Genomic DNA, 25280 nt, shown 5'->3' with positions numbered 1-25280 from the left:
CATTTCTATCACCAAACACTTTCCGAACTTTAATTATTTTCATGGCTGAGCGAGCACATTCGAAAACTTAGGAATGAATACTCTTTATACTGCATAAATGTATTCTTTTCCTAACAATTTCTCAGGGTCAGTTGAATGTATGGACAGATCAGTGGTGGATCCAGAATTTTAAATGGGGGAGGGGCCTTTAATCGGGGGAGCCATCAACATTTTCAAATTTTAACATGATCTAACAAGTTGTAGAAAAAAAAACAAAACCCTATGATGATCACAATACAGGGGCCGCAGGGCAATTTTCAAAGTGGGGGGGGGGCTGACCATGCCAAAAATCACAATCGTATTACATTTTTGTACTTGCGTATGGAAAAAAGTGGGGGGCTGCAATACATCGTCCTCACTCAACCATGAACATACGATATCAAAATTTGGTCTGAAGTGGTTAAATGATGTATAGTAAAACAGCATAACACCATAAAATTCACCTAAAAACAATTTTTGCCCAACTTTGTATTTGCACAATCTGAAAAACTACTCTTGTGACTTTCAAAAATGGTCATTTCTAATTGAATCTTGAATTACTCATGCATGACTCAACCGATCAATCTCATTTTTCCCAGGAGTTGCTTAATGAGTATAGAAAACCACCCATGAAATATCATATCTCAAAATAATTCGGTTTAAGAGTTACAGCAATTTGATTTAGGGGGGTGGACTTACTTTTTTGTTGTGTATATCATCCTACTTGTTGTAAACCTACAGTTAAACTATTTACTTTGAACTATGGCAAGTACGTGTCCGAGGTGAGGAAATATGGATGACCTACAGTGCAACAAGTCGTACTGATATAGGCCTACGCTGGCCCAACTCCAAACTAAGGTAATACGTTCGACCAAATTTAAGCACACGCATGCCAAATATATAAATTGGTGTCTAATATACTTGATATTTAAACCTTATCTGGACACACAGTACCAGGCTTAATTTGGAGATACTTATGTTGAAATTACAATGGCACCGTTTGCCTGTCGTAAAGAACTTACTCATCCGAGTCGGAAGCTACATCGCTATTGATACGTGCTTTAATCATGTTAATGTTGTCAGTCGGTCGAGGGGGTAACTTAGGAGGCTCAGAGGAAGCAGGTGGTCTTTCAGGGATGTCTGGAGGCTTGTCATCGCATTTCAGTCTTGGTGGTACTATCGGAGCTGATGGATCTGTAGGTCTCTCCTGGGCAGTTCTCCTATTCTTCAAGGAATCCAAATCTGCCTTCATTCTTCTCATTTCTTTGTGTGCAACCACAACTTCTTCTTTGAGATCATCCAATCGACTCTCTGCCATATTACAAGCGTAATCCTTCCCTGAAAACGAGAATTGATCTATCGAAATGATTTAATTAGAAAAAGAAACCAAACTAACTTAACGAAAGTAAGCATCCATGAATACTTATAGGCTATATGTTCAAAGACGACTATATTGAAAAGATTGTAAAGATAGAGAGATTTCTCGTATTTTTACATACTAGATAAATAGAAAAAGACTAAAATATCTCATAAACAAGTGGGCATGAATGCGCAATTAATATTTAGTTTAGTTTTTTCTCATTTTAGACAGTTTCTGGTCAACACTGATCACGTTGAGAGGACTAAAACAAAGTAACAATGGAAATAAGAATCAAGATGCAATTATTCAACTGGCGATTTGTCCGAATGTCATTTTTAGACATTTTTTTTCATATAAACATTTATTTATTCCATTTGAATGACAATTCAAAATCTCAAAATTTCAAAATGTCACCAAAGCAGTTAAATTTGACCTGCTATTCTTCTGGCAGGGCAATATTCCTACTTTAAAGTGATGTTTTGAAAAGGGCGTCGGGATACCCCAACTGAAATACAGTACATAGGACGATGTGATATGTACAAGTAAACACACACACCCATCCAGCCTCATACATCAGTACATACACTATTAACTTTTTGAAAGCACACATTATATTCTCCGATTACCAGTTTGGCTTCAGAAATACTGAACATGCCTTATTGAATATTATTAACAAAGTGGCACATGCTCTCGACAACTCTTCACACATGGTTGGTATCTTCCTGGACTTCTCCGAGGCCTTCGACACAATCAATCACAATATATTATTACGTAAACTCGCTCACTATGGGGTGCGTGGGAAGGCCTTGGAGTGGTTCAGGTGCTACTAATCCAATAGACGTCAGTACGTATTAAACGACTTTACATCCAATATGCGAAATATAAATTGCGGAGTCCCACAGGGTAGTCTGTAAGGTCCTTTATTATCTATCACTTATATTAATGATTTTTGTTGAAGTCCTGCTTTATCATCTTTCTTTGTCTCTTTTCCCTTTTATTATCATATCCCTTGTGAGTGTTTCCATTTTTTCTTGTTCTTTGTTGTTGTTCTGCTGTTCTCTGTTTTGTCACCTCCGTGTCCGTCTTCGTAGGCAATTTCAGAATAATTGTTTAGAGGGGTCCACACAATACAAGCACTGCTTTTTAGTGGATCCCTCCATTTTCTCAGATTTTTTTTTATAATGTTTATGATATTTTGCTTATATAATACTCTGTTTTGTTCTACTTTTACTTATAGATAAAAAAAATTTGTACATGCCAAAATTTATTTTTTCTGTATTGTATTAATTTCGACCACATTACTTTTTTCTGTTGAAAATGAAATAATATAAATTGAAATTAATTGAAAATTGAAATTAAATTAAAAATCAATTGAATACCCCCACATCATTATGAAGAGTACCTTCTTCACAGGTAAGCCATGCTTGTAGGACACCTGGAATAGGTTGAGGAATGGTCTCCATGTGTGGCATCAGCGCCCCCTGCGTTGGATCTACCAGCCCCCAGCTCGTGTTAACCAAGGGATACAAGGATGGTAGCGCTTCGAGGATGCGTTTCCCCGTCCCTGTGATTGGCTCATGGGTGAATTTGATGGGTGTGTCCACTGGAATGGAGTAGATGTGAGGATCACCATCCCGAGTGGCTACGATGCATTTATCGATGGAATACGAGTTCAGGTGAAGTACCATTTCTTCTTTGAATGTTCTTTCGGAAAATGCCTTCGTCTCATCTGGAATTCGTACTCTCTAAGTGATTTGAAAAAAAATAGGGAAAATGTGGTGACGCCCCAGAAAATGCTTCATTTACTTCTTCCTTTTTAACAGGTCTCTTGGTGTGTCTGTTGCGTCGCACTCCAGTACTCTGCTTCATAAGTGTGAACCATTTTCTATATCATTAGGCCTATTATTATTGGTTATCTCTTTTTTTGAGGATTTCTAGAACGGCCTATTCTTTAATTTCATTGTATTGTCTTTACATTATTACGAATCTTAATGTCTTATATATTTTATGATATATGTGCAGATGTATTATATTTGTATATAGATAAGCATACCGTTTTACATTGCTCCTCGATTCAATTTTTCTATTTGGAGGAGAAAAAATATATTCAATTTTCAATGAAACCAGGCACCTTCAACCTGTTATAACTTATAATTCTGATTATATAAACGTAAATTCTGATTATGTTAATGTATTGTGATTATACTGACTTAAACTGTGTATTTCAACATTTGAGTTGTTTCTTGAATGCAAAAAAAGTTATTAAAGAAATCTTACCTGAGGGAATTTCTGGTCTTTGAGTTGAGTCATTCGATGAAGTGTGGGTGATAACATGGTAGAATATACGCACGTATCCATTTCCTCAGAATATTTTATTTGCGCTTTACCGCATTTCCCGACCAGGAGCTGTTTCGGAGATCAAAATAACTTATCAGAAGGGGTGATTTCTTATTGTTCGGTTATTTTTCTGTCTGGACTTGACAATGCATTACACAGTTTCCGGGTAGTTTCTCTTCTTTTTCAAGAAAAATTTCAGTAGTAAAACCGGATATGCGTAGTTCAAGGATGGTGAAATTTGTATATTGTTTGCGTTGTTATTATATTTCTGATGAAGATTTAGCTGTTTAAATATGAAGAAAAAAATATATCATGTCAAAGGCTCACAATAATATCTTTCCTTATTTCCCGGAACATAAAATAAAATGCATGGAGTGTTAAATGTCATGTGTGCTTACCTTGCCTCGTTCCTCGTCATGCTCAAAACCTTCTATTTCGATGATGTCATCAACCTCCTGGAACTCATCCTGTATGGTGGAGCAGTGAGCTTCGAGCACCCTGACAAAGGCGGGTAGAGGATCAGCGTTCATCAGCGCTGTAGTCCCTTCGTACTCCATGTCATCCAAACGTGGATCTAAACGGCAAGAACAAACAGCATCGGTTAACTTGGGAGAGTTTGACAATGAATGGCAACAGAGAAATCCAACCTCAGCAATATTTTGACGAAATGCAATGTGTAAATTTTAATGTGACAGTACTCACTAGTCAGTAGATAGATATGATCACGATCAGTGAATCATTGTCAATATTTTTAATGTAAATATGCCGTTCATACACAAGTGTGCCCAACCCCTTTTGAAAGTAACAAGAAATATTTGGAATAGGAATAATTATGTCGCTCATAAGGGTCGTGAGAACGACTCCTAGCCATGGTGTGTTTTCCTTCATTGTCGAGCGTTGTGGCCCATTGGATTAGTCTTCTGACTTTAAAACAGAGGGTCGTGGGTTCGAATCCCAGCCATGGCGTAATTTCCTTCAGCAAGAAATGAATCTACATTGTGCTGCACTCAACCCAGGTGAGGTGAATGGGTACCCGGCAGGATTAATTTCTTGAATGCACTGAGCGCTGAAAGGCAGCTCGAGCTAAAGCCGGGGTAATAATAATACAAATAAACAATGCGCCTCGGAATAGAATAGATAGATGAAGCTATATAAATGCATATGATTATTAATATTGTTATTCAACAAGAAATTTATCCACACTGTGCTGCACCCGACCCAGGGGAGATAAATGGGTACCGGCAGGAAGTAATTCCTCAAAAAGCTGTGCGCACCAGAATCGGTAGACTAGCTTAGCCGGGGTAATATAGGAGCGCTCTGAGGACATAGCAAGGTGGATATGTGCGCTATACAAATCCTATATTATTATTATTATTATTATAAACAAGTGAGGAACTTTTTTTTTGCTTGTCAAATTTTCGTTGGAAAGTGTGCCCCCTCCCCCTTTAGGAAAATCCTGGATCCGCCCTAGATCACGATCATGACCCTTCAAGCGGTTTTCCTCAAGAAATCTCACCCTAGTAAGTGTGCTAGTCAAAATATAGCATGTTGTTATAAGCAAAAATATCATTCTAATTAAGAAAGGTGATGATGATGCACAGCATTTGCATAGCGCCATATATCTGCCAAAGACATTTAAAGGCGCAATGGAGGAGCCAGCCAATCTGGGTCGCCAAGAAGGGCGCGTACACAGAACTATGACCCATAGCCCACTCCTCCCGATAATTGGTTGGGGAATGCAGGTGGTCCACTACACCGGGGTTTCCCCCTATACTCTTATTCGAATAGTGCAGTCACTGCAGTGGGTTCTTAACGTGCAAAGGTTTGGGTTAGGGTGCTGGTCCAAATATATATGTTTTTATAAGCAAAAATATCATTCTAAGTAAGAACACACTGAGAAAAAGGGGAGAAGTTGTTCAGACACTATCAGGTACTTTGTTTTGAACGTCACGGCATTTCAAGAGCAATCCTTTGTGGTGGGTAATTTTATGAAGATATATTCCCAAAATATCAAAGAACCGATCCAATACTTCACAATGAATATTTTCATTTCTCAAACCCATATTAATGACAAGAGTAACAGGGCAATGTTCTCGAATGAGAAAGATAACAAAATTCCTATGCCAGTGCAGTTTCGAATGGTATTAGGGGCATCAGTTGTATATGTGGCAATTGAAATCCCTCGTTAGTTGATATTTTCATTTGTTTTTATTTATTCATTCATACATTTGATATTTGTTGAAAAAGGACATAATTTCGTTTTGACGTGAAATAAAATGAACTGGTTCATAACTGTCATTTTCTCATTGCATGTTTGTGTGCCAATTATAATTTATAAGCAGATTTGTTTTAAGTAAGAGTTTGAAAATTGTATAACACTGTACACCTACGGTTGTTTGGGATGATTAAGCATGAAATTAAACAACCTACAAATGCGATCATGTGGAAATCTTTCTTACCAAATAACTCTGTGCAAATAGACTTGTTTTCATAATTCAGCACTTCAGTGTCAACAAATGATTAGGACATCAGCCAAATTTTATTGACAGTTTTTTTGTCATACGTGTCTATATTCAGCTATTAATGTACGTAGGAGGGTACTGTATCTAGAAATCGACAATAATATGGTTTCAGTGAAAATAAGTTTATTAAGTTTTGGGAGAAAATAAAGAAGGGAAAACTTTGTTGGCACAAATTCTAGCATGCAACATAAAAGAATGATTTAATATTTGTAACATTCTATTCAATTCAATTCAATCATGGTTTATGTCGTATAAAAAACGATACATGTTACAAAGCCAGAAGGCTGAAATTAACATGTTTACAATAAAACGTTCTCAAGTCACGGATAAAAGCAAACAATTACAATTTACAATGTACAAAGATAATAAATAAATTTCAAAGAGCAAGTGTACATAAAAATTCATTAAATATAATAAAATAGAACGAAAAAGGAAATACAATATTAAAAAGTGATGAATATTAGACAATTAAAAATTCAAATATCAATTGGATTGAAATGGAGACTAAAACAATGGCAAACATTTGAGTTGATTTTAAATGTAGGTTCACACTTCAGATGTGATTAGATGTTACTATGTCAATTGAATCATAATTGTGAATATGAAACTGATATTGAAAGTGGAAAATAAAACAATTGAATTGAACGATATCGATTGAATGAATAAAAGACCTGATGATTATGATAATAATGGCAGAGCAGGAAAGGGGAAACATCGATACATAGCCTATAGATGTATGATATTATATACTCCATAGATTAAATCCTGTATAGTGATTGGTTCAAATAGCATCATGTGACCAAATACATTTTAACAATGATGTTGCGTGACGTCAGACCTCGATATATTTTCGCTATACCAATATTCTGACGTCATTATTTAAAAAAAAATGGATATGTAGTTTAATAGACTCTCGGGTGCACCGGTCATCTAGCTCTCTCTCTCTCCCGGGCAAGTCCAGGGATGCGTGGGCGCAGGCACCAATCAGCTTTCCGCTTGGGGAAAAGGGGTAATTCAACGCAAGTAGCCAGACTCTGCAAGCTTAGTGCAAAGATTTTGGTTCTAAATTCTAAAGTAGGATATAAAACAATAATATCAGGTATTTCCTTCGAAAGCATAGTGGGAATTATTAATCCTCGGTTGGACTGGCAAAACTACTATGTTTCCCAATAGTACTTGCCAGTCCAACCTCGGATAAATAATTTCACTATACTTTCTCAAAGCCTGATATATTTGTTTAATGTATATTAAGAAACTGGATAGAGAAAAAAGAGAAAGTACTCCAAAAGGACAGCCCAGCTCGCACAAAGTTTCACTTTTTTTTCTCTTGCGTGTTGTTTTACACTTAATCGGCTTTTTCATAGCGTGTAAACGCGATTAACTTCGGCTCTCGGTTCAGAACCGGCAATTTGCACCACCAAAGTAGTAGGTTCTGAACCGCAAGCCGATGCAGAATCGGCTTTTTAGTACGTGTAAACAGGAAGCCGATTCTGCATCGGCGATTGGTACGCATTTCATTTACTTTACCATTGTGACGTAATATTGTAAGCGCACGGAATCAGCGTTGTGCGTCATAGGGGGTGTTGCAAGAAAATATTTGCGATCAATTTCAAATATTCTGTTGCAAATTTACAACTGATAGATAATAATAATAATAATAATACATTGTATTTATATAGCGTGATGTTTCTAAGCGCTTTACAAAACAATTATGTAGCATACATCAATAACGGCTTATGCCGAAAGGGTGGGTGATGTCGCGTTAGGGTGTGTTGAGTGTTGACATTAACGCGAAGATTCGTCCAAAGCCCCCCGGCTTGGCCGAAAGGGTGCGCTTGGAGCGTTACGCCACGTCGCGTTCACTGGAACGCATCCATTCGTCCAAACCCCCCCCCCCCGGAAGTGCCGAAAGGGTGCGTTTTATTTTGTTTTTAATAATAATAATACTAACAATAATAATAATAATAATTACAATGATAATGATAATAATAATAATAATGGTAATATTAATAATAATTATAATAATAATTACAATAACAATAAGAAGAAAAAGAAGCAGAAGAAGGAGGAGGAGAAGGAGAAGATAATGATGATGAAGAAGAACAACAATAACAAGAAAAATAATATCACCAACAATGATTAATAATGATAGTAAAAAAATAATTATAATATGAAGGAGACGAAGAGGGAAGAAGAAGTAGAAGTAGTAGTAGTAATAGGAGAAGAAAATGATGTAGAAGAAAAAGAAGGAGTATACGATAATGATGAAGAACAACAATAACAAAAAAATATCACAGACAACGATAATTATAAAAATACAAATTTAGTAATAATTATAATGATAGTAATTATAATAATAGGAAGGCGAGGAAGAGGGATGCAGAGGAAGAAGAAAAAGAAGAAGAAAAACCGAAGGGATTATTTTAATTACAATAATAATAATAATTAATCCAAATAGTGGCATGCTACTACTCCTATGGATCATAATTATAATTAAAAAAATAATAAAAATAATAATTATAATTATAATAAAAATGATGAAAATAATACTTAATGATAATAATGATAATGATAATTATAATAATGATAATAATGATAATGATAATAACAATAATAATGATAAAAAAAATTATACTAATAATGATAATAATATGAAGGAGAGGAAGAGGAAAAAGTAGAAGCGGAAGAATAAAAATAATAATAAGAGGAAGAAGAAGAGGAGAAGAAGAAGAAAAAGAAGAAGAAAAAGATGAAGAAGTTCGAGGAAGAAGAAGAGGAGGAGGAGGAAGAAGGAGAAGAAGAAGAAGAAAATAAAAATTATTTTAATTACAATAATAATAATAATCTAAATAATAGCATGCTCCTTCTCCTATGGATCATAATAATAAAAATAATAATTATGATAAGTATAATAATAATGGATTTTAAAGACGGCTTGACGATTTAAAATGATTTATTAGCGGGCTAGCAAAATACACATTTTAGTTTGTTTTGATTTTGAAAGGGGGCGTGGTTGCCCGAGAAAGGGCTCGTGACCCGACCCGTAAAGGCGGGGGCAGCGCTTTTTGGCGCCCGCGCCAAAGAATTTGGGCACAATGCCAGACATTTGCCGCGGTTGAGCTATGCGCGGATAAAAGTGCGGGGAATGCTTCATTTTCGTTTTGGCTTTCAATGAAGAGAGATGACGGTGCATGTGTAAAGCGTGCTTACAAAATTTTTTGAAAATTTTCTTTCGGCACTGGCAACTAGGCCTAGGTGGCAGATATTTCGACATTTGTCTAGCTACCTATACCGATATCTACACAAAGGATTCATACTTTTATTGGATTATACAGACGCTGATTTCAGTTTTTTACTGTCTTCAGACTTCAGCCTCAGGAATTGTTGCCGTAGAACTAAGACTAAGTTAGCTGTGCCGATTTGTGGACCTAGAAGATTCAGTTTGCAACTTCAGGATTGAATTTTTTCTTGGCGGTTCGCTTGATTGAACTTTGGAGGTGATTGCATCCAGGATTCATTGGACTTGGGCTGAGTGACGGAGCTTCGAGTCTAACTCTAGTTTCGCGAGTTGATCATGCCAAAGGTTAAGGCCAAGAAAATAACGACCGCAGGTGCGAGGAAGGGAGATGACACACCGAAGAGGAGGCCGGGTCGGCCGAGAGGTCCACGGGCGACGTCAACCCCCGCAAGTGTGGATCTGGGGCTGGGAGGCGGCAACAACGGGCCAGGAAGGAGCGGTGAGTTAAATCCCTCTCAGTCTCAAGTTGTCGATGTTGATGAAAAAAGTGGTAGGCCTAGGTCTAAAGTTGGTGATAAAATGGCAGAGCTAGATCTAGATCTAGTGGGGCGGGAAGGCCAGGCGCCCGTGGGCAGATCTATTGCTTGGCATGAGATAGTAGCTCAGGAGTCGGATACCGGTAGCTCGGGGCAGGCTCAGCCAGCAGTTTCAGTGCCGGCGCGGTCGGCAGGGGTAGCCGAAGATCTAGGCCTAGATCTAGTGGAGGTCGGTGTTGAGAGATCTGAGCCCCAGGCGCCTAGGCTTTCGGCCGTGTTGGGGGCACCGGAACCATTTATTAGCGCATGCGACCCACTAGGTGTGGAAGTGGCTATCTCACTGAAGGAAAAAATTTGGGCAAGTGAATATATAGATTTGGGAGTGCTCCTTAAGCATAATAATGCACGTGATGAGTTTGGGGCCTTGAGTGTAGGTGACACCACTTTGAGTTTGTGTCAATCGGGATCTGGTCTTGGTTTGCAACTTCAACCTCAATCAAAGGCTAAGAAAATCATGTCGGTAGAGCAGTGGACTTCGGTGTTTCTAGTATTTGCCTCAATTTACGCTGAGAAGCACATTGAAAGGAGCAGGGAGCTCATGAAATATATGGATTTGATAAGGCATGCAGCCCGTGCGTTTGCAGGTTATGGCTGGCGTGACTATGACACTCAGTTTAGGAGCAAGCAGGCGCGTTTACCCGGGCGATCCTGGGCGAGCGTCGACGCCGAGTTGTGGTTGATGCTGGTGGCCTCTAATGGTCCGCGGCAGCGCCACAATTTACCCCATGCCCCTCGCCATCAGTTCTACAGAGGGGAGTACGGCGCGAGAAAATCTTTTCCCTTCGGAGGAAAGGGACCCGGAGCCAATGGCACACCCAGCCGAGGCGTGTGCTTTGCCTTTAATAGAGGCAAGTGCATGCGAGGCAAAGCTTGCATCTATGAGCACAAGTGTTCCCGCTGCCAGGCGACAGGTCATGGGGCTAAGCAGTGTAGCCAAGGGCGGGCCGGTTCCAGTCCCGCTGGCAGTAAATAGGTCTACGGCTAGTGCGGTGTCGTCTATTGCTCCGACCCCTATTAAGTTAGCACGTTTGGTGCCCATGTTAGCTACTTATCCTAATCAGGAGCATGCTCAGTGCTTGTATAATGGTTTTAAGTTTGGTTTTTCATTACATTTTGAAGGGGACAGGGTCCCATTGGTTGTTAAAAACCTGAAATCAGCATTCGAACACATGGATACGTTGAAAAAGAAATTGAGGGATGAAATAGACTTAGGTAGGATAGTTGGGCCTTTTGTTGTTCCTCCCTTCGAGAATATGAGGTGTTCACCAGTGGGGTTGGTGCCCAAAAAGGCCCCAGGGGAGTTCCGTATGATTCAACATTTATCGGCACCCAGGGGAAATTCAGTTAATGATGGCATACCGGAGGGGCAGTGTACAGTAACATATTCGTCCTTTGATTCGGCGGTAGATATTGTGACGCAATTGGGGCGGGGTGCCCTTATGGGAAAGACTGACATTAAGTCAGCTTTCAGGCTCTTGCCTGTTCACCCAAAAGATTTTGAGTTGCTTGGGATGTATATAGATGGTCGTTACTATTTTGATCGTTGTTTGCCGATGGGCTGCGCAGTTTCTTGTTCCACTTTTGAATGTTTTAGTACTTTTTTAGAGTTTTGCGCGAGAAAAGTTGCGAAGTCGCAAAATATTGTCCATTATTTGGATGATTTCTTTTTTGCAGGCGGCCCTGCCTCGGAGGATTGCAGGCGGGCAATGCATTGTTTTGAAGCAATTTGCGAACGATTTGGGGTGCCCATAGCGCGAGAAAAAACGGAAGGCCCGACCACACAGTTGTCATATCTTGGGCTGGTAATAGATAGCGTTTCTCAGCAGGTTCGGGTACCGGAGGACAAAATTGAGAAATTAGTAGGGAAATTAAATTGGGCGGTACAGAAACAAAAAATTTCCCTAAGAGACATTCAGTCGATTGTAGGTAGTCTAAACTTTGTATGTAAGGCAATTGCTCCAGGGCGAGCATTCATGAGACGGCTCATTGACTTAACTAAGAGCGTTAAGCGTCCTTTTCACATGGTTAGGTTGACGAGAGGGGCTAAGGCTGACTTGCGGGTTTGGTTGGAGTTCTTGGCACATTTTAATGGTCAAGTTTTCTTCCGGGCTCCAGGCTGGTTTGGAAGCGAGGAAATTCAGTTTTTCACTGATGCGGCGGCTGGCATTGGTTTTGGAATTTTCTTTGGAGGCAGGTGGGCTCAATCCAGGTGGCCTGCTGATTTCCAGGCCGGTAGGAGGTCTATAGCTTTTTTAGAGCTATTCCCTATTTGGGTAGGCTTGGAGATTTGGGGCATGGAGCTAAAGGACAAGAATATATTGTTTAATTGTGATAATCAGGCCGTGGTGGCAGTACTTAACAAGCAGTCGGCGCTATGCCCTGATATTATGGTTTTGGTGAGGAAGGTGGTGATTATATGTTTAAGCAATAATATAGTGTTGAGGGCTAGGCATGTACATGGATGTGATAATGGTATAGCTGATGCACTATCTCGATTTCAGATGCCGAGGTTCCATGCGTTAGCACCGGGGGCCGCCCGGGAGGGCGTGGAGGTTCCAGTCCGTCTTTGGAAGAGCTGGCTATCGAGAGAAGTCGACTGCTGATGGCTTCTAGGGCAGCTCGAACACACACAACTTACTCTATTGCCTTGGGGGCATACGTGAAATTTTGTAAAGTGTACGGATACGACCCCCAGCTACCCCCTAATGTAGAATGGGTGGCGCAGTTCATTTCTTATTTATCCTTTATGGGATATGCAGGGTCTACTATGCAAACATACATATCTGGGTTGGCATTTTATATGAGTTCATCTGGGCTAAAGGATGTGACCAAGAGTTTTGTGATTACAAGGTTAATTGAAGGGTGTAGGCGAAGTACTTTGAGAAGAGATGCTAGGCATCCAATCACATTGTCTGTGTTAAATAGAATGCTCGCCTACTTGAGGCATGTTTGTGGTAGTCATTACGATGTTTTGATGTACTCTGCTGCTTTTTCAGTGGCATTTTATGGTTTGTTGAGAGTTAGTGAGTTGACAGTAGAGTCCAGGCATAGATGTGAGTCTATTCTGCAGCACACAGATGTTAGGGTCACTGGCGATGCACCGCATCGCAGGGTGGAATTATTCCTAAGGAAGTCAAAGACTGACCAGCGGGGAAATGGGTGCACCATTTCGATACCAGAGTTGGGGACAGTTAGCTGCCCTGTGATGGCGGTTATTCGTTATTTAGAAATCCGCCCAAAGAATGGTGGAGCCTTCTTTTGTTCATATGGTGCTCTCCCGCTAACTAGGCGTGAATTTGGAAACATGATAAAACGATGTTTGACATACGGGGATATGCCGGCGGCAATGTTTTCATCGCATTCCTTTCGTATTGGGGCGGCTACGACCGCTGCCATGGCCGGTTGCTCGGATGAAGAAATCCAACGCATGGGGCGTTGGGTTTCGAGTGCACATCGGAGATATATAAGACTCGACATGGTTAAGTAAAAAAAAATAAAAAAAAAAAAAAAAAAAGAACGAAAATATATGTGAAATGATGATTTTAGGTTATTTGACATTTTGACCAAAATCAGGTGTAAGTTATCTTCCAATAATGTCACAACGCGTTTACTTTACACGAGGACATGTGCTTTAATCAAAGCCGTGGCCGATGGGTTGTTGGATATTTGGGTGTATAATTCTCAATATATCTGCTTACATGGTATTGTTTTATTTTATTCAGCCCTATTCAGAAGCAGGGTGGTATGTTCAGTGCCAAGAGGCTTGTTTACAAAGGAGCCCTTGTTACAGTATACATTATACATTATACATTATGCATCATATATTATACATTATACATTATACTTTATTACATTCTTTATACAAAATGGAGAAAGAGATGGTACTATATTGATGGGAATGTGTTTATACGTTATACATTATACATTATACCTTATACATTTTACATTATACATTATACCTTATACATTTTACATTATACATTATACATTATTATAAATTGATTGGAATGTGCTCAGACATTATACATTATACATTATTATATATTGGTTGGAATGTGTTTATACATTATACATTATTACATTATACAAAAGGAAGAAAGGGATAGTACTATATTGATTGGAAGGTGTTTGGAACATCAGATTGATCATAACGGCCCCCCCCCCCCCCCCCCCCCCTGTACATGTTGATATCAATATACATGTATCATCAAAATAACTCTGGGCTTAATATTGAATGAGTAAGTGCGGGTTTAATGATATCACACAATTACGAGCATTCTGCTTTTTAGAGAGAATGTTACAACGGTATAATGACGTGTTTAATATCAATGCTTTCAGGATTAAGGGGAGGGGTCAAAAATGTGATTACATACATTGTATCTTGGAGGGGAAAACCCCGTGATGAAGGGGTGGTGAAGGGTAGCAGACCTTTCAGGGGGAAATTTTCATACTTCAAAATTCTGCCCAGCCCTCTTTTCTTGTTTTCTATTACAGGACCTGTGGTGTGGATCATAGGGGACTCGATAGTGTTTTGGGCACATCGCAGGGCGAAGAACACCGGCGAGGCTGACCTTGGACTTGGAACGTCGGTCCGCTGGTTGGGGAAAAGGGGGCTACGAATTGAAGGGGTAAGCGATTGGTTAGATAAGATGGGTCGGAGTGAACCAAAGCCTTCAGTAGTAGTATTGCATGTAGGAACGAATGACATTGAGGCACTGTCCAAGAAGAAGCTGGCTAGTTTGACGTATAGACTTTTTGACGCCAATAAGGACAAATTTCAAATAGTGTGGTCGGACATTTTGGAGAGGGTTTGGTACCCCGCTGGCTGTACAGGAGATCAAGGTAAATTGGACTTAAAGAGAAGGGCGGCCAATAGGTACGCCAAGGCTTTAGCTGCAAGATTTCATGGTAAAGCCATACCGCATCCATCAATATCCCATAATGACATTTCGCTGTACAGAACTGATGGCCTACATCTGGCCGATGAAGGGTTGGACAGATTTATCAGTGAGTTAAAAGTTGGTCTTTCATATCTTCGTTGAGTATGTATTTATACATTTTACCTTAGTCGCTCCGGCGTGACCGACTCCAGACCGTCCGATCCGATAGTATGAATAAGGGTTTTGGCTGGTCTGGAGCCGGTTTCACCAGTGTGTCTATGCTTTCATAATGTATCATTTGTTGTTATTTAGCTGCTCATGCATTTACGTTCAATGTATGCATGCATTAAATCATGTTGGGGTCAGTTATGGATAACCTAGATATACATTGTAATGGAGGAATGAGCAATGTTCCCTGGTAACCCCCCCCCCCCCCCTGGTAAAAGCACTAAGGATGATAACGTTGGTGAATACTAGTAGAATGATCCTGTAATGGTTGCTAAGATTTATTGAATATCTTGGTAGATACGAGTAAAATTTTGACGTGTTTGTTGGCGGTCGATCATATATAAATAAATTATATATTCTCGTTTGGCGGTAATTTGGCAATTAGGCCACCTGAAACACGTATTTTCCAAGAATAATTGGGTATTTCTGGTCATGCCAGGGCAGGCATGTGGATTTTAATCAATTATGTTATGTTATTATGTAAGTTGCAGGTCCCCACTCGTTACCTAGGTGAGGGGACCTATTTGTACATACAAATGTTTGAGAACGCTGTTAAACTGAAATAATTGTGTCATGCTTAAAGTTTAATCTTAGCCTGACCTGATCTTAAAGGCGGGCAGGCTGGTCTATAGTCATGGGCATTCATATATCTCTATATGCTATATTTATGTCATCTGTAATCCACCGATAGCTCATAATTAATAGCTGTGCTGGGATTCCGGTCCGGCTAGCAGGGAACCAGTGGGAAAACAGCCATGAATTTTAAACATTGAAGAACTTACGAGGGGGGCCTTCTAGCCGGGGGTTTAACCCCTCTCCGAGGAGCTTATTAAACAAGGGTATCGGTTGGTTACAGACATTATCGGTATATGTATATGTGATGATATTCATACACTGTACACAAAAAGCAGAATTGGTAAAGATGCACATTCATCTCTATTTTCATTAAAGCCACGACAAATCGCAATTCACTTGTTCTTGTTGTTTTGTTAGCCGTGAATAATGGATTTTAAAGACGGCTTGACGATTTAAAATGATTTATTAGCGGGCTAGCAAAATACACATTTTAGTTTGTTTTGATTTTGAAAGGGGGCGTGGTTGCCCGAGAAAGGGCTCGTGACCCGACCCGTAAAGGGCGGGGCAGCGCTTTTTGGCGCCCGCGCCAAAGAATTTGGGCACAATGCCAGACATTTGCCGCGGTTGAGCTATGCGCGGATAAAAGTGCGGGGAATGCTTCATTTTCGTTTTGGCTTTCAATGAAGAGAGATGACGGTGCATGTGTAAAGCGTGCTTACAAAATTCCCACCTCCTCCCCATTACCATCCTCTAGTTATAATTAAGGGGGATGTTGACATATATATCGTGGGGGGATTCTTGCATATTATGGATATGGTTGTGTATTTATTGTCCTTGTGCATTCTTAATGTTATTTTGTTTATTTAGTTTTTGTTTGCAAGGAAGAAGTCAATTCGAAATTACTATGAAGCAGGTTATGCCTCAAACGTTCATGTGAGTTGTCATAAAAATCCAAGTTATGGATGGTTATAGAAAAAATCTGGGGATTGAAATTATAATTTTCTCAGGTCATTTGAGAAGAAATGTTTATGAATTCATAATTTCTATGTATGTTTTATTTTCCTCTACCATGAGCATTATATATGAAGAAATGTTTGATAAGATTGCATAGGCTGCATTTCAGATAAAGTTATTTCTCGGGTCTGCATCGGACTCCTTAGGAATTAGACGGAAGTATTGTCCCAATTTTTAGGCTTCTTCAAGTTCAGCCGAATGTTCAGGTCTTTAGGCGTAGTATGTTGGTATACTTATGTGAATTTGTATGGTAATTTTGTCATGGTGTATTTATTATTAATACTGCCCACCTTTGGTATAGGAAGCAGCTCACGCATCAGTCAGATTTGAGTTATGGTTTTTAAATATCTGTTGTGTGCTGCCCGTTCAGGCAGAAATTGTGAAGAAATGATCGTTTTGGGGAAAGATATTGAAGAAAATATTATTTAGTTTAATTGCATTGATGTATATGTTAATGACGAACACGCATTGGTCATTTACAACGAGTGATACTTTCGTACCTTGCTTCCCTTTGCCAGAGTATGGCCATATTAGTGAATTTCGTTTGGTGAAACAAATTTCTTTCTGAATTCAATTTCCTTTATTAAAGTTCCTTTAAGGGGCGCAATATTTTCAGTGGGATGAAAATTGGATACCTATAGTTGGCTTGAATACCAGCAGTAGTTGATCTTGGCAAAGTGTGATTAGGGGGGGGGGGGGGTACAAGTACTTTTGCATTTATATTTTCCAGGGAAGTTGTATTTGTTGAATCTATATGATACTCTATAATGAATGGTGTATGAAGTAGTTGGAGGGTGATGGTATACTTTTCATGGTTAATTTCAGAATCTAGGCAGAGCCTAGGCTGATAGAAGAGCGTAACACGAATCCAAATTCGAGGGTGTTTGACCTGGTCGCACACCAATCCTAACAACGATCGTCGTGCATAAGTGGGCCGTAAGGGAATTTTATCCTCCTGTCCTATTTTGGCCAGTGGGCAGGCGGGTTTTCGCCCTTACTCGTTTTTGGGAGGAGTGTTGACGCCTTGTGTGTTGTTGAAAAACAAGCAGTTGAAGTTCTGGGGGCATGATTTCAGTAAGAGGCGCATTATTAAAGTACCTCCTTTTTTCCTTTCCATGCCAGGGCAGGCATGTGGATTTTAATCAATTATGTTATGTTATTATGTAAGTTGCAGGTCCCCACTCGTTACCTAGGTGAGGGGGACCTATTTGTACATACAAATGTTTGAGAACGCTGTTAAACTGAAATAATTGTGTCATGCTTAAAGTTTAATCTTAGCCTGACCTGATCTTAAAGGCGGCAGGCTGGTCTATAGTCATGGGCATTCATATATCTCTATATGCTATATTTATGTCATCTGTAATCCACCGATAGCTCATAATTAATAGCTGTGCTGGGATTCCGGTCCGGCTAGCAGGGAACCAGTGGGAAAACAGCCATGAATTTTAAACATTGAAGAACTTACGAGGGGGGCCTTCTAGCCGGGGGTTTAACCCCTCTCCGAGGAGCTTATTAAACAAGGGTATCGGTTGGTTACAGACATTATCGGTATATGTATATGTGATGATATTCATACACTGTACACAAAAAGCAGAATTGGTAAAGATGCACATTCATCTCTATTTTCATTAAAGCCACGACAAATCGCAATTCACTTGTTCTTGTTGTTTTGTTAGCCGTGAATAATGATACATAATGCTTAGTGATGATAATAATAATAATAATAATAATAGTGATAATAATAATGATAATAATAAGAAGAGGAAGAAGAAGAAGAAGAAAAAAACGAAGGAATTATTTTAATTACAATAATTATGATAATTAATCCAAATACTAACATGTTACTAGTACTATGGATCATAATATTAATAAAAAAATAATGATAATTATAATAATAATGATAAAAATAATACTTAATGATGATGATAATAATAATAACAATAATGATAAGAATAATAATGATAATAATAATAATAAATATTAATAATAGTGATAATAATGATAGTGATAATAACAATAATAATAATAATAAAATAAAGATAAGAACGATGATAATAATGATCATTATAATAATAAAATATCACAGATGATTATCATCATCATAATCTTCATCATCAACAGAATATAAAATAATGACAATAATAATAATGAATTATATTAATAAATAAAAATAAAAACAAAATCATCGTTCGAAGTGAGAGGATTCGAATCTGCAACCACAGGTATCGAGGCGCCGCTCTCAACCAATTGAGCTATTCGTGCATTGCATCCATGTCGTGGTCTTTTCTTCTCTAAGGCCCGTATTCTGAAGTCAGGTTTAACTTAGACCACGGTCTAACTCTGTGCTAAAATTATGGGGAGCCAAAATTTCAAAAATTATTTTTATATTGTATCTTTCTTATGTATACTATTTAATTTTCTTTTGCTTTCATAATGAAGGAAAATACTTCGAAATACTTCATTTACCATTCCCAGACAATTTGGGTGTCATATGAGTTAATAAATTCGATGTGCACTCTTATGGATTAGTGCCCCAATTGGCTTTCCATAGTTAAACCACAACTTTAAACCAGGGTCCTGAGTTCAGAATACGGGCCTAAGTATATATCCCCTGGTATTGCGCAATGCCCGAACGCACGCCGCGCTACATTGTCTCTGGTGACGATAATGTCGTAACGGTGATACGACGAAAATGAGTTCCTTTTCCGCAGAATCATGCATTTTTCAAGAAAGAGTGATGCAAGTACTTGTTTGAAAATATTCTTAAGACATTTCAACGAATCATTTTCATTCTAGGTAAGTTAAGCTTTCTTTAAACTCGGATCATTTCTGTCGCCACTGTTCCGATATGCTTCTGCAGCGATGAGCGGATCGTGCCATCGCCCTGCCGCCCTGGCTAGCCGTCCGGCCGTACTGTACTAGGCCGTACGCCTTCACAATTAGCCGCTGAGTGTACTGAACGCGAAGGTTCGGGAAAAGCCCCCCCCCCCCCGGTCGTGCCATTTGGGGCGTTGTCGACACTGACGTGCCCTAACGCTCCCAACATACCCTTTCGGCCAAACCGGGGGGGGGGGCTTTGGACGAATCTTCGCGTTAGTGTCAACACCCCCTAACGCGACAGCACCCACCCTTTCGGCATAAGCCATCAATAACATTGGACAGTTAACATACAAGAAAGGAAATGTACAGTGTTAAGTATTTTCATATAACAAATTACAAATTAGCTAAGAAAACTGCCTACTCAAGTTGGGAAGTACATGAACAAATAATGAAAATAGTAAAAACTATGACGTTTATTAATTAAATAGTTCGAATACAATCAGTTTAAACAAAATGAATTATCAGAAATACCATGACATATGCATTATGTTCGAACAATAAAACAGGCAATAGCTAAGCATAAACAAACAAGAAATCAAGGAATAATCGTTTGATTTTGACAAGATTAACTTAAAACTTAAGGGAAGAATTGTAGAGGTAAGTTTTGAGAAAAGCTTTGAATGATTCGAATGACGGGGCATCCCTTAATTCTATGGGAAGGTCATTCCAAAGCTTTGGAGCAACAACACTAAATGCTCGGTTCCCATACCTTGTCCGAGCTCTGGGTCCTTGGGCCAGTTGCAGATGAAGATGTGTAGAAGATCGGAGTCGAATGGAGGTTGTCGGGATCCTGGGTGAGAGAAGGTCGGTAATATAAGGGGCTTGACCATGTTGGGTTTTGTAAGTTAGAATCAAGATTTTGAAGATGATACGTGCAGAGACAGGAAGCCAGTGAAGAGAACGGAGGATAGGGGTGATGTTGTCGTGCTTTCTGGAACGAGTTACAAGCCGAGCAGCCGTGTTCTGGATATGTTGGAGAGGTTGGATAAGAGAGTCTGGTAAGCCGCAAAATAAGCTATTGCAGTAGTCCAAATTTGATGACACGAATGCATGAACTAATCGTTCAGTTGCACTTGGGGTCAAATACTTTCTTATTTTCCCTATCCTAGAAATTCCAAAAGCTGCTGCTCGAGACTTAGATCGGATGTGATCAGCCATGGTGAGATTCTTATCAAGCATTACACCAAGATCACGGGAGACCTTATTACATCCGACTGACGTTCCATCTCCAATCTGCAGTACAGGGAGATCCCGAGCGCCTCTGAACCTGGAGAAGACATGTAGAACCTCAGTTTTAGAGTCATTAAATTGCAGATTGTTCTTTAGTGACCAGTCCTTAACATCTGCTATACACTGCTGCAATTTGTGGAGGCCAGCATCATGTTCGTCAGGTCTGATGACAGCATACAACTGAGTGTCATCTGCGTACATGATGTGCTTGATTCCTTCATGTGTGCTAATGACCTGCGACAAAGGACCGGTGTACAGTGCAAATGCCAAAGGACCAATGACGGAGCCCTGAGGGATACCCTGGGAGAGAGGAAAAGTCTTTGAGACAGCATTGTTAACTTTGACCCTCTGTCTCCGATTTTCTAAGTAGGAAACCAGCCACTGTTGAGCAACACCCGTGATACCATATTTAAATTCAAGGATGGAGATCAAATTTCCATGGTCAATGGTATCAAAGGCAGCACTGTAATCTAGTAGAACCAATATCGCCTCATTACCCTTGTCAACAGCCAGTAAGAGATCGTTCATTACTTTCACGAGCGCTGTTTTCGCTGGACAACCGAGCATTATGGGAACTAGTTTTAATTCAGATTCTTCTTTTCAAGAACGCAACTCGAACTTTGGATGTACAGCAGGAAGTTTAGTTTGCCGAACAGATCTAGATAGGATCTCTTGAGATTTTCAGGGGGGAACACTGAGCTGACCTTGAACGCGGAACAGAACATGACGTCTACCTTGATGTAGAACTAGCAGAATTCTCGAGATCCACTGCTGACAATTGGAAGAGAATCTCAGCTGGCAAATTTTAAGTCTGGCACAGATGATTCTGTGTTTCAACCTGGCATATACTCAGGTTAAACTGGTTCAAACGAGGAAAACGCACTATCACATCCAGGAATTTCCCCTAATTGACATGGAGCTGGGTCAAATCCATCAATAATTTTATGAATTTTCCTCTCGAAGAACTCACCAAAGTCATTTGCTAGTGACTCATCTGAATCTCGATCAGGAAGCACAGAAGCTCTATCGGGGCAAGACAGCTTTTGGACGAACTTGAAAAGTTGTTTTGTGTCACACTCTACAACTTCAGCTGACAGAAACCGTGATTTTGACTCTGTAAGAGCGTCATTGTAGGTCTTGCAGAGTTGTTGGTATATCTGCCTGTGGATCTCTAGGCCTGATTTCATCATCTTTCTCTCTGCACGGCGTTTAAAGAGAAATTCCAGTAGTTGCAGTAAACACTGATTTCATGAGAAAGTCTGTTAAGCAAGGCTTAATTGTCAGAATATCATCGAGGATGTAGATCTGGTACAGTTACATTAACTGAACTTTGTGAATCTTGAAATCTACGCTGAAAAATGTTCACACCGATGATCCCTAACACAGATAAGCGCACGTGGGACAATGTATAATTATTGCTTAGGGCGTCGGGCCCGACGCTCTACCCGAATCTTGTGCTTATTTGCTGATTTCTCAGCAATTACACAATTTCTTCCTGAATCCTTTGGCACATGCGTTTTATTTATACAAACAGACACTTTGGTGGTCATTTCATTGGATTCTGTACGAACTCATTTTGATATCGTTACCAAAACTAGCATAGCCTGTCGAATGGAGTCGTTGTACCGAGGGGCCCGTGGTTTTAAGGACACAACTGATGATTGCGTTGGTGCGTGCTTATCTAACAGTTCCTTCAGGACACAATTGTACTGTTGAACTGCTTTAGAAGAACACGATGAGAGCGAAGATGTAAGAGAAGATGCCAGAATATCTGACTTGAATAAGTCCATATTGATATCACGAAGCTTCCTGCAAGTGACAAGCTTCTTGGTGGCGGGCGGGCGTTCCAAGTTAATAGTGCACCATATACAGTCATGATCAGAAGGAAGACCCCTGATGGAATCAATCGCAGCTAGGGACCACCTCGTCGACCCTTCTGGTTATCAGCAGATCTAGCGTATGCCCCGCTCTATGTGTGGAAGACATGACATGCTGTTGGAAACCAGCTTCATCCAATGTACTGAGGAAAGTTGAAGCATCTTTATCGTTGCGGTCATCTACATGTATGTTGAAGTCACCAACCAAAAGTGGAATGTTGTCAACTATTGCTACAGATTCCATAAGTGACGAAAATTCCTTCAAGAACAAAGAAAAACTTAGTTTGTTCTTTGATGATGGAGGTGGTCTGTAGATGGCAAAGATATGAAACACCGATGCACCATTATACGAGTAGTGAAGTCCATCAACTCGAATGACTGAAAGTTGCTGAAGTCTTGAAGACTCACTTTGATCGTTGAACGGTGGATGATGCAGATGCCTCCACCAGTACTGGTCGTACGAGGTTTGTGCACGATATCGTAATCATGAAGTGTCGCCCTAATGTCGGCAAGAGTATGATTGTCCCGGTGATCGCTCTAAAGCCACGATTCGGTGACGATGAACACATCAAAGTCATTATCAATTATAAGATCACATATACTAGTGGTCTTGTTATTCATAGATCTGGCATTCCAATGCCCTATTCGAACTTTACTCCTAGTTAGCTGTAGAAAATCAGATTAAACTTCTTGTTTCAAGGAGCAAATTAGCAATCAATCACTAATTTGCAATTAACTGCAAGACATATGATTGATTTAGGGACCAAAAATTGTCTTACAATTGATCGCAAGTTTCTTGCAACACCCCATAGAGTTAATCACTGATCTCTCCACTAGTGGATCTCAGTGGAGTAAATGGTGTGCGTATCATTTCAGGTTTTTGCATCGGCTCGCGGTTCTGAACCGCGAGCTGTAACAGCGTGTAAACGCAGTGCAAGATAAACAAAAAAACCGATTCTGCATCGGCTTTTGGTTCTGAACCAAAAGCCGATCAAGTGTAAACACGGTATTATACGCGTCGGTATGGCCCCAATCGGGCCCCAATCTTGTTAATTGTGTCAAGGGGTACTTTTCATGTAGTGTCAAGGATGTGTGTGCGGCAGCACAAGGGTCTCTCTCTACTTATATATCGATGGGAAAACGACCTCTTATTTAAGTAACGCCATTTTGTTCCAATAAATAATAGGGGTAATACAGACTTACCGTAATGAACTAGAAATTTCTATTTTGGCAGACTTAACAAAAAAAATCTTCCTTTTCTTCATTTCCCACTGTTAACAAGGTTAACTATGAGAAAAAAATCTCAGGGGCACACTTGAGCTACGTTTAAAATAGTCTATTCAAACCTGCTTTAGTGACGACCCACACAGAAGGACCATCTGTCTGTAAAAAGGCCACAAAAGCGGTCCCCCTGAATAGAATTCCCCATTGAATCGTGTATAAAAGGAACCTTCCCATGTAGACCGCCTGCTCATTAAAACCCTTCTGTCTTTATAATATAGTCAGGTTTCAATTTGGTAACAATCACAGGACAGGGCAGTCTCCATTGATTTAGTTTTCGAATTTACTACAGGGAAACTCTCTACTACGTACCGATTCCTTTGGAAATGCAATTAAAATCACATTGGAGAGCTAAGAGGTTTTTGTCGAAAGTTGGTGGACTGGGACAGAAGATCTTCGTAATTCCGAAGGTTCGTAATTCCGAAACACATATGTTGCCTATACCTCAATGTTCGTTAATCCAAAAACGTAAAAGGGTTCGTTAATCCGAACATTTGTGGCGTTATTCCGAAGATTCGTTATTCCGAAGGTTCGATAATCCGAAAAAGAAATAAGGTTTGATGTTCCGAAGGTTCGTTAATCCGAAAACGAAATAAGGTTCGTTGTTCCGAAGGTTCGTTATTCCGAAAAAGAAATAAGGTTCGTTGTTCCGAAGGTTCGTTAGTCCGAAAACAAAATAAGGTTCGTTAATCATTTCATTTTCGGACTAACGAACCTTCGGAATTACGAACCCCATTTCGTTTTCGGACTAACGAACCTTCGGAAATACGAACCTCATTTCGTTTTCGGAATAACGAACCTTCGGAATATCCCAACCTTCGGAATAACGAAGCTTCGGAATTACGAATGTATGCGCGTACACACATCCTGTCCTTTAAAGCACAATACCAACCAGAAGCCATCTCAAGTCCTACATAACTGACAATCTGGCCAGGTTGTTTACCCATAATGCAAAATTCTGACCAGTGTAGACATTTGATAATTATTTATTACGAGGAAGTTTTATGAAGTAAGACTTAAACGATAGGCACTCAGGGTAAATACATTGTACACTTCCTCAAATCAAATTATCAAACTATTTCAAAAGAGTATTATCATCATAAATTAATTTAACATGAATTGATACACATACAACCAAAGAGCGTATTTTTTCAATACATTTTAAAGTACTTTATTATACAAGCATATAGGCCTATGGGAATAAATTAGTTGGTGGTGTCATGAGCTTTTTATTCTATAAAAT

The 25280-nt window shown here is 39.6% G+C and overlaps 1 protein-coding gene across 4 annotated transcripts in view; it reads right to left on the bottom strand.

Moving 5' to 3' along the window:
• The window catches only part of LOC121411921, a 37568-nt gene that overhangs the window by 7954 nt on the left and 4334 nt on the right, over positions 1-25280 (bottom strand). For 3 of the 4 annotated variants that reach the window (XM_041604824.1, XM_041604825.1, XM_041604822.1), the window contains exons 3-6: positions 4114-4289; positions 3656-3784; positions 2781-3123; positions 1041-1356 (exon numbers count right to left, since the gene is read on the bottom strand). In XM_041604824.1, the coding sequence (XP_041460758.1) occupies positions 1041-1356; positions 2781-3123; positions 3656-3784; positions 4114-4289 (964 nt within the window). Of the gene's footprint in view, positions 1-1040; positions 1357-2780; positions 3124-3655; positions 3785-4113; positions 4290-4417; positions 4609-25280 lie in introns of those variants that run through there. The other variant, XM_041604826.1, reaches the window with a different exon arrangement.

This window comes from Lytechinus variegatus, chromosome 3 (assembly GCF_018143015.1).
Source record: "Lytechinus variegatus isolate NC3 chromosome 3, Lvar_3.0, whole genome shotgun sequence".
Lineage (NCBI taxonomy): Eukaryota > Metazoa > Echinodermata > Echinoidea > Temnopleuroida > Toxopneustidae > Lytechinus > Lytechinus variegatus.
This window is presented reverse-complemented; position numbering and strand designations above follow the sequence as displayed.